Below are 11,342 nucleotides of genomic sequence, written 5' to 3' on the forward strand. Positions count from 1 at the left end.
AACTACAACACTTCCAGATGCAACTCTTTCAATTCTCTCCAAGGGGTCTATATGAGAAGAACCCCATGATTCACTCTCGTAATGCATCTTTTCTGTTCTTTTCTTTTCTACAGAGAGAGAGAGAGAGAGAGATAGAGAGAGAGAACAATAAAGATGAAGAAGAATGTTAAATTTCAGAGATGAACACAGAGAGGTTTTTTTAAGAGGGAGAAAGTAAAGAAATTACATAAATAGTGAGATGATAGAGTGATGGATCAGACAAAGGGGAAGTAGAGAATGAAAAGAGAAAGAAGCCATTAGAAGAATCTGAGTTTGAAAATGGTTCTATTGTTGATTTTGAGTTTTCTTGAAGAAGAAGAATAACATTTTGTGAAAAACAACCACCAAGAAGAAGAAGAAGAAGAAGAAGAAGAAGAAGAAGAAGCTCATGGGGTAGAGTTTGGTTTTTGACATTGTGGGTTTGAAAAGATCGAAGGCCACCATTAAAGTTGAACCAAAAAAGTTGTTTTCTTTACTCTTTTAAATCTTCATATCCTACTATTAACAAGTAGGGATAAATAGATCTAAGAGTTAGACATTGATCTTCAAACCTTCAAGCTTTTAATGGTGAAAATCATACATTGTTGAAGACTTACATAAAGAATAAAAAAATTTTGAAACTAAACTTGACTACAAAAAAATTCTAATTTATTTGGATACAAAAAGTAAATTAGATAACTAAACCGATAATATTCTGGCGGATGGTAGCCATTGACGGAGCTACCACCGCCAGTTAGTCGGAAACCCTAGGATCGAACTCGTTAGAGTAATAATGTTCTGATACCATGATAGATACATAATATGAGAGGGAAAATAACGTTGATTGGGATTGATATCTTAGCTATTACACTTGAAGCCTTTATATAGACTCTATAAGAGAACACTAATATTATTATATTCGATGTGGGACATTAATCTAAGATACCTCATATACTCTTTATTAACATTTTTTTTCGTAGTTGCATATCTCTTTATAACTGAGTGCAATATATTTTTGTGATGAACAAAGAAGAAGGGAGAAACCACGACAAGGAAATTTGTTTTTAATTTATCTCTCTTGCAATCTCTAGTTCTATCTCGAATCTAATGACTACCTAAAAATCAACATCAATAAAACTAGCTAGTTTAATAACAAAAGAAAAAAATAAAGAGAATAATATATGTCTATTCTTCTCAAGATCAAGAGATAGTCACTAGGATAACTTCCACATACATGCCCGATCCTGGGCCCAATGTGAGCAAAACCTCGCTTTGGTTCACCAAATTTAAGGGCCCCCAACCTCTAATATTTTCTCGAGCATCAACCACGGGCCAAACCTATTACATTATCAGTTAAGGGCCCCCAACTCAACTTTTGTTTATCAAATGGGCCACAATTATCTCATAAAAAAAAAAGGGCCACAATTTACGGGATTGGGAAACCCACAACGTGGGACCCACACGATTCATTAATTCAAGCAAATTAGTTACCTGTACGGCTACGAGGGCAAAGCTATTCCCTTTTTTTTTTTTGTTGAAATCGCTATTCCCTTTGTTGTTTGATTCTTTCTTGTTACGTGCCAATTTTGTCCTTTTAATTTCACACTATACCCTAACAAGTACTGTAATGAAAAGAAAACATAAAGTATTATAAGAACATTAGTGCAACAGATTTATTAAAAAAAATTGAACTCCCACTACAATGTACCAGGAGGGTTAAAGAAAGGCCGCGGCTTTGGAGAATAAATAAAAATCTCCGGGGAATAAATTTTTCGGGGAATCCATGTTTTTTATGAAATCTCTAGGGAATAATTTTTTATGGGGAACACAATTTTTTTATAACTTACACCTCTTTCTTCTTCCCCTCTTCTTTCTTCTTCTCCGGAGAAAAAACTTATTCATCTTATCTTTTTTCCTTCTCTATCACTTCTCTTACTCATCTTCCCCACATCTCAAATACATACTAACCTTATTTCTCTAAAATCAACAATAAAGTTAAAGAGATAAAGAGGAAAAAAATATTCTAAATTTTAGAAATCATTAAACAAAATATTTTGAAGTTCTTAATACATCTTCTATGGGATGTCCAAAGCAAGTTTCTTCCTCCATTAATCCTCCCCAAGATAAACACATTATAAACCCTAAAAATCAATTAATTTTGAAACCCTAAAACATGTTCACTTCTAAACATATTAGGTTATTCTCCTATGTTTTTAGGGTTTAGTGATTAGAAGAAAACAAAGCTTTGAAAAATAAGATGTAGAAAAGAAGAAACTTGGAAAGAGTTTAGGGTTTAGAACCCTAGAAAGATTTTGCTTAAATTCATAAAAGTTCTTTCTAAATTCGTTTATAGGATCTTCTAAAAATTTAGTTTTGTTTAACTCTAAAATTGGGAGCCCTATAACAACAAATAGATATGAAAAAAAGTCAATCTCGGTTGACCAATTTTGTAGAGAATTTTTATTCTCCAGAGATTTTTTTTTTTATTCCTCAAAGCCGCGGCCTAAAGAAATGATTAAACAAAGAGAAAACTTTACTTGCCCTTAATCGGTAGCTCCTTAAGCTTCCAACTATGTAGCGAGCCAACTCATATATATCGTGTTAACATACCATATGAAAATTGGTCCCTAAAAAGTAATATTTTTCACTATTTTTCATTCATTGAGTTGTCGGTAGATTCTTATATAACCTTTAGTTTGAAATTGGTCTCTAAAAGCTAATAGGGTTATTTCCCAAATAGCCTCCAACTTTGTGACCAGCTTCCTGCCTAGCCTCCTACTTTATCAAAAATACTTAAATGACCTCCTTTTTGAGTTACCGTTATGACTCTGTTAACCAGTCATCATTTCTCTCTCCTCCATCTCATTACCTCTCTCTGCCACCTCACTTTCTCGCCACCTCATCGTCTTCGCCGGCGAAAGTTCGGCGGCCGACCAATTTTCCTGCCGACGACCTTCAAACATAAAAAAAAATAGTATCTCTCCTCTCTCTAGATCAAGTGAACCAGAGCAGATCTAGGGGGAGAGGAGAGATTGTTTTAAAAAAAAAAGTTCAGAGAGAGAAGAAGAGAGAGAAGAGAGGAAAGATAAATGATGGTCGTGGTTGGAAATGGTGGCTGGAGGATTAGAGGAGAAGAAGAAGAAAAAAAAGTTTTGTTGTCCTAGAAAATGAGACAAAATCCACAACATTCTTTCATAATTTAGTGCCCTAAAAGATTTTCTTGTTTCTCGAAGCGTCGATCAAAGTTTTACTTGGATGGCATACCACATTTATATTTTTTTAAAGGGCTTCGTAATCTCAGTTCACTTCGGGCCACCAAAAATTCAGAACCGGCCCTGTCCACATAGTTACCTATTGTACATAACAGATTTTACAGAAGAAATAGATTATTGGTAGATCTTTCTAAACAAAGTAGCTCTAACTATTCTTTTAGATATTCCAAAATCTTTTTCAAAGTTTTTCAATACAAAATTTGCAAGCTAAAACCAACACAACAAAATAAGCCTTTGATGATATCGTTATGTTTTTGGTGATGGTCAGATGATGAACTCTCCTTGTGTGATTGATGACACAATACATGCTAAAAACTTAGAACCCACTGTGACGCTCAAGTCATTAAAGTGTTTTTGTAATTTAAGGAAATGAATTTAAAGTCTGGGTGAGGTATTGAACCTTCAAGCCCTTCGACGGCGAATAGAGAGATGAGAGAGAAGAAGGAAAGAAGAAGAAGGAAGAACAATAAGAAAGAAGAAGATGAAGAAGGAAGCAAAGATGAAGAAGGAAAGAGAGAGAAAGAGAGAAAATCAGTTCAGGTCGTTGGTCGAATCGGGCAGGTGGCTATCTAATGGCACTTGCCGTCGATGGGTTAAACAATGGTTGAGGCATTACCTCTTAAGCACACATTGCCTTAAACCACACTCGGATTTGCCTTGGCAAGATTGGGTTTAACAAACCTCTAATATTTTAAAATAATGAAGATCCTTTTATAAATTGATGAGACTAAATATGAATGTGACCATCAATACATATATGGTTATTAGGAGCAACCACTATGTTTGTCCCTCAGTCCCTCTTGGCCTCCGAGACAACAAACGTCGAGAAAGAAAAACTAGTCCGAATTTGTTTCTCCACTCAATTCTTGACTGTTAATTCCGGCAGCAAAATCATATTCCAAATACGCCCTCCGTGCAGAATATGGCTTTGATATATTGACTCCATAACTTGATATAGAGTGTTTATCCTTTTCGCAGGTATCTCCTACAATGTTATAAAGGATAGTATAGTTTGTACTACTCACATTCCACTTATAACAGTCATTAGAACTACGACGATAATTGTATAATTGTTGAGTACTTCCTATTCCACTTTTTACTAAATTCTCCTGCACCAATATAGAACCTTGTCCATTTTGCAAGTTCTCCAGGATACTTAAATCTGCACCAGACCCTGATAAATGTCTTAAGCCCTTCTCATTGAATCCCAATGAGATGTTTGCTGTCATTAAGCTACTGCCATTGCCTTGATCAACAGTTTCAGTATGTAAATACAACGGAAAATTTTGATGTCGTTCAATCGAATATGAATGTTTTGATGGGAGCTTGGCATGGACATGATAATCGGAAACTATTTTCTGATTCACAATCTGAGAATCTGTACTCCCAATAAGCTTCATATAGTTTGTAAAATGGAAATTTTGAAACGAACGAGTAGTTATATTCCCATGAGATGAATTCACCCAACCAGATGAAGATATGGACCGAGTTGCTGTAGTAAGAAAAGACTGACTAACACCTTTCTCTTTGGAAATCACAGAGATTTTAGGAGATGGGAACCCATAGTTTATCAAGTTTCCGGTAGTTTTCTCGCTCTTATCATCCAACCAAACATGTAAGTTTGCATCAATGTACCACACATCCAATGCATTTGTAACACCAAACCCTAATTCATGATCATTTCCATCCAAAATCTTCCCTAAAAATGGTGTAACTTCGATATCATATGAAGGTAGATCGAACGACCCAATTCCTGTAATGGGTCTCCAAAGAAGGGGATTAACTCCTCCAGTATAAATCACAGTGAAAGGCCAAACAGCAGCAACACCATCACCATCTAAACTAACAACAACTTCTCTAAAAGGTCCATTTCCTGGTGTATTAGTAAGATTCTTTGCAATTATATACTCATTTGGTGGATTCCCATACCAAAATTCATCACTAGAATGAAAAGAAACATAAACCTCAAGCACAGCTCTGTAAGCATTTTGAGGTATTTTGAAGTGTTTTGACTGAATTTCAGTTGAATTATTAACCAAAAACCACAACCCATCATTCAGAGGAAGATTTCTAGAAATGGGTAGGACTAAATCAGCTGGGGGGAATTCAATTTCAGGATGATGATGAAGATTATTATGAGATTGTTGTTCATATGGATAAAAATGAAAAGTTAAATTAACATGATAAATACCTGTATAAGTTGAATCAATAAGATTACCCAAATAAACAGCTAAAAGTTGTGGATTTCTAAGAAGTGAAGAATACCTAGTTATATCTTTTTGAACAGTCCAAACAATTCCAGTAGATCTAGGTTCAGCTGTACAACTTCTAAGAATTTCAACACCACCTAACCAAACCCCAAAAATTCTATCAAATTGTCTTCCCTTACTAGTTGCTTTCCATTCAAGAACAATTTTGGAGAAATTTTGAGATGGGCAATTTGAAGGAGGTTTATAATTAGCAAGAACAGGTGGTTTTCCATATGTATAACCAAAATCATGTTGAAGAACAAGAGAAGAACAGGGTTTTGTTTTTGGAACTTTTATGGGTTTGGTTACTTCAAAGTAAGTTGTAATTGGGGTTTTCTCTTCTTGGTTGTTCAAGTCTTGAGAGAAGATCAATGAATCTGTGAAGAGTTTTGCTTTGTGTAGATTTGCATGGGTATGGAGAGAATTGCAAAGAAGAGAGAGAAAGTAGATAAGGACAAGAAGAAAGAGAGAAGAAGAAGAATAATAAGAAGAAGCCATGAGAGATAGTTTTGAGCAAAATATAACCTTAGCTTTAAAAGGAGATGAATTCTGTTTTCTTGTTTTTATTCCATAGTATAATAGGAACAGTGACAAATGTTCCAAAAAGAGGAATGGTTGATTCACACAAAATCTAATTTATACTAATTTTTAATTAGAGCAATCATTACCTTCCCAAATCAGGGCTCCCTTCTAGACCTTCAAAATTTTTTAATCCCATGGGATATTTTGTTTGAAATATTTTGGGTTTTTTTAAGCTTTCTCCATTGTCACTAATTGGTAATTGAGTTTACCCATCAGTAATGCGTAATTGAATTCACCCGAGCTTAACCTCTTAGATTTGCTATTTTTGACATAAACACAAAGATAGTGTTTAGCATACGCGAAATAAATGTGACTATCAAAAGCAATTATCCTTCAATATAACTCCTCGTAATTATTCCTCCTTATTTTATGGTTTGATTTGATCGGTAATATGATTAACATATTGATTTTGTTTGTACATTATGTACTTATGATTCTATTATCTTATGCCAAACATGTCCATAATAGTTTTGCCAAAAATTCTGATTTCAAGGGGATAAACTTAATTACTAATTACTGAAGGGGGTAAACTGAATTACTAATTAGTGTTGAGGGGCAAGATAAAAAACTCAAAAAATTTCAACCAAAATTTAATTTGTTTTGTGTTGGTGTAATATACGTGCGTAGAATTTTAATTCTACTTTTCAACTAGGAATTGGTTTGAAACTAAAAATTAAAAATTTAATCGAGAGATATAATTTAAAAATATTTTAAAAAAATGAACATAAATAAGATTAACGGTTATTTTTCTAAAATTTGACCGGTCAGCGACCCCCGCCGGAGAAGATGATGAGGTGGCAAGTGACGATGTGCAGGAGAAACGTGATAAATCGGAGGAGAGAGAGGGAGAGATTAGGTGTCTTTCATGTTTTTAAAATTTCTTAACAGGAATTCCATTTTGGTCCCTTAAATTGTTCTAAAAAAGTTAGATTTTTTTTTTAAATCCACCCTTGTTTGAAAGAGGGTCAATTTTGAATTTACAAAATCACTTTTACAAGAAAGACAATTATAGAAACAAAAAAATGACCATTAAAGTGAATTGATGGTGTTAATAAAAGGGGACCAATTTTGTATTACGAAATATATAGAGCCAACCAAGAAGGTGGTCACAATTAGGAGGCCAAAAAGAAAATATATCTTATTATTATATACTATAAAAATATATTACCATTTTAACAATAATATATCTATATTATAAAACAAAAGGGAAAACGATGACTGGGACAAACATCCTTATTTAATAAGAGATATTGTCTAGAAGCCCTTCCCAAAATTTAAGATATAGTCCTTTGTAGAAATAAAGTAACTTATCTAAAAAATCTTTCTTAGAAATAAAATATCTAATTTGAGAAAAAAAGGAAACAAAAGATATTGCAAGGGTTAAAAAAAGAAATTGAAATCTCTTATAAAATAACTAATTTAAGAAAAAATGAAATAAAAGAAATAAATAATAAGTATAATACCAAAAAATTATGATTTCCACTATATAGCAATAATAACTATTGAAAGTCGTTAAATTTAATTGATACGACTGTTCGTGCCCTAGGGCACGAGGTATACCCTTCCCAAAATTTAAGATATAGTCCTTCGTAGAAATAAAGTTACCTATTTAAAAAACAATAATCATTTCCTTCTTAGAAATAAAAATTCTAATTTAAGAAAAAAGAAACAAAATAAATTTCAAGGGTTAAAAAAAAAAATTAAAATTTATCTCTCTGAATAAAATAATAACTAATCTAAGAGAAATTAAACAAAAAAAATAATACAAAAAAATAATAACTAATAAAAATCTCTCTCAATAAAATAATAACTAATTTACTCTCTCAAGTGTCCGTGCCCTAGGGCACGGGATATACCCTAGTTATTATATAATCGTAATAGATTTTTGAGCAAAAAAACAAACTTTAAATACTAAATCTTTTGTTGTTAATCATATCATATCATATGTATTTAACGACTTTCAATACATATGATATTGAAATCATATCATATCAGTCGTATCAATTAAATTTAACGACTTTCAATATTTATTATTTCTATATAGTGGAAATCATAATTTTTTGGTATTATACTTATTATTTATTTCTTTTATTTCATTTTTTCTTAAATTAGTTATTTTATAAGAGAGATTTCAATTTCTTTTTTTAACCCTTGCAATATCTTTTGTTTCCTTTTTTTCTCAAATTAGATATTTTATTTCTAAGAAAGATTTTTTTAGATAGGTTACTTTATTTCTACAAAGGACTATATCTTAAATTTTGGGAAGGGCTTCTAGACAATATCTCTTATTAAATAAGGATGTTTGTCCCCGTCATCGTTTTCCCTTCTGTTTTATTATATAGATATATATAAATATATTAATTAAACACATTATCATTTCAACTTGTATTATTATGTACAGATCATGTGTGATAAAAAAAAGCCTCGCATAGTTGCTCGTTAGTCTCTAGACGACACATTTATGTTGCAGTCCGAATTCGCGAGAGTTCGTGGCTTAATTTTTTGTCTCTCACTTCAAGGCCCTGGATATTTGGTGAGTCTCAAATGTACATATTTGAATAACCTGGAAATTCGGTGACTCTCAAATGTTGGAATTGAATGCTCGGTACGTTTGTGGGGTCTCTAGAATTCATGAGAACCCTCATTCACTACACCCCTAAATGACTAGTCTCTAAGTATAATCTATTTCTTTATGGCCAACAACCAATCGTTGACAACGACTAGTATTTGAAAAAAGAAAAATCAGTGTTTCTCTTCCTTCTTAATCCTCTGGTAACCACCACAGCTTCTATCTAACAAAGATGACTGAATGGTTTCGGTACAGAAAATCGAGAACCTGTATCTGTATTTATAGTTGAAATAATATACAATACTTAGGAAACTTTACATAAATGTGTACAAACAAAAAATAAACTTAACTAAAGAATTCTAGCCATATTGGGCATCATTGGAAAGAGTTGATTCTCTTTCCAATTGTAATGAATCCACCGATCTTGTGAGGTCGGTGTGATCTTTCTTCCTAATACCCTCCCGCAAATTGAATTGAACGTCGGGTGAAGTCGAAGGTTCAATTTGGCACACAATTCAAGAAATCGCAGTCGGGCAAACTTTTAGTGAGAATATCGGCAAGTTGAGAGTGAGATGGAATGAACTTGACATGTAGGGAGCTAGCAGCTACCTTCTTACGCACAAAGTGATAATCTAACTCAATGTGCTTTGTGCGCCTATGAAACACTGGATTCGAAGTAATTAAAATTGCATTCTTGTTGTCACAATAAATTAAGGCTGGTTGAGACAAATTAACTCCAAGTTCTTGAAGAATAAAACTAATCCATGTGAGATCAACATCAACAGTAGCTAAGGCACGGTACTCTGCCTCAGAACTGGATCGAGACACTGTTGGTTTCTTTCTGGCACTCCATGTAGTTAAATTTGAACCCAGAAAAATAGAGAAACCTGTGGTAGAACGGCGAGTGTCAGGGCATCTAGCATAATCAGAATCAGCATAAGAAAATAACGTATCACAGGCAGAGTCTCGATTAATATGTAAGGCAAGATGAAATGTGCCTTTGACATAGCGAAGAATGCATTTGACTGCCTGAAAGTGATCAACAGTTCGAGCGTGCACAAACTGACATGCAACATTAACAGAGTAAGCCAAATCTGGTCTGGTCAGAGTGAGCTACTGAAGAGAGCCAACGATCTTGCGATAGAGAGTAGGATCAGGTAACAAAACTCCCTCACTTGAGAGATGATGACCGGCGACCATAGGAGTCGATGAAGGCTTAACCTCTTCCAAATTAAGAGTAGACAGTATATTAGATGCATACTTGGACTGAGTGAGTATAAGACCCTTAGTAGTAGGTGTTGCCTAAATCCCAAGAAAGTAATGAAGACCCCCCAAATTCTTCATCTCAAACTCCATACTTAACTTATCAAAAATAGCAGTAATAACTTTTGAATTCACATATAATAGAAGAAAAATATTACTAGAAGATTTTGAAAGAATAAAGAGAGAACTGTCTGATTTGCTTACCACAAAGCCAAGAGTAAGAAGAAAGGTGCTAAACCGCTAATATCATGCACGTGGAGCTTGTTTGAGGCCATAAAGCGATTTATTCAGACGACACACATAATCTGATTTAGAAGGATGTTCAAAACCTGGTGGTTGAGCCATAAAAACCTCCTCCCGAAGATCTCCATTCAAGAAGGCATTTTGACATCTAACTGTAACGTACCCAAATTACATGCCACTGCCATAAACAATAAAATCCGAATTGTAGTAGGCTTCATAATGGGACTAAAAGTCTCATCAAAATCCAATCCAGGTTGTTGATTGAAGCCTTGAGCAATCAATCAAGCCTTATAACGAGCAACGGAGCCATTTGGTTTCAACTTAGTACGAAAAACCCATTTGGAGCCAACGACATTCATGGAAGGATGTTGTGGGATAAGAGACCATGTATTTTATTTATGTAAGGCAGCCATTTCCTCATTCATAGCATTACACCAATGAGGAGATACAAAATCAGTCTTGTAACTACGAGGTTCCTCAAAACAGAGAGAGCTGCAAAAAAACTGAGGCAGGTAATTCAAAAATATTAGGGTCTCAAGGGGGAGGCGGATACCTTGGCAAGGAGGAAGGTGTCCCAATTGGTGTCGTAGCCGCCATAATCTCTGCCAAGGAACGAAAGCCTTGAGGACCAAAAGATGGCGGTGAGTCCACTGATGATGATGAAACTGAGCCGAACTACGAAGACCGAACAGTGCTAGGACTATCCATGGGTGAAATACTGACTGGGGATGATGAAGAAGAGGTTGATGAAACAGGAAGAGTGGATCCGTTAGAGCTAGAATGAAAGGAGGAGTCAGATACATGTGCATCCAAGGAAATCAAGACATGAGAGAGAGGGGATCCCGAAGGGTCCGAGTTAAGCGGGAAGGCTGAGGTTGGGCCAGAAAATGAGTCAGCTAAACAATTTACACAAGATGAGTGTGAGTCAGTCGATGGTATTGGAGAAGAAGAAGGATCAAGAAAAGTTACCAAATCCTCTGAAGAAGAGGATATACTGAAAACCTTGAAGGGAAAAATTGATTCATCAAAGACGACGTGACGAGAGATATAGATGCGATTGGTTGTACGATCAAAAAACTTGAATCCTTTGTTATGAGAACTGTACCCTACAAAAACACAAGGCAGACTACGAGGAGACAATTTGTT

The 11,342-nt window shown here is 34.4% G+C and overlaps 1 protein-coding gene across 1 annotated transcript; it reads right to left on the bottom strand.

Moving 5' to 3' along the window:
- Positions 1-3,979: 3,979 nt before the first annotated feature.
- LOC147548599 (peptide-N4-(N-acetyl-beta-glucosaminyl)asparagine amidase A-like) lies at positions 3,980-6,353 on the bottom strand. Its single transcript, XM_086666764.1, has one exon. It carries the CDS (start codon positions 6,035-6,037, stop codon positions 4,127-4,129), a length of 1,911 nt encoding a protein of 636 aa, XP_086522890.1. The 5' UTR covers positions 6,038-6,353; the 3' UTR covers positions 3,980-4,126.
- Positions 6,354-11,342: the final 4,989 nt, after the last annotated feature.

Source organism: Eschscholzia californica, unplaced genomic scaffold (assembly GCF_041429995.1).
Source record: "Eschscholzia californica isolate CP2 unplaced genomic scaffold, dmEscCali1.0.p SCAF_3, whole genome shotgun sequence".
NCBI lineage: Eukaryota > Viridiplantae > Streptophyta > Magnoliopsida > Ranunculales > Papaveraceae > Eschscholzia > Eschscholzia californica.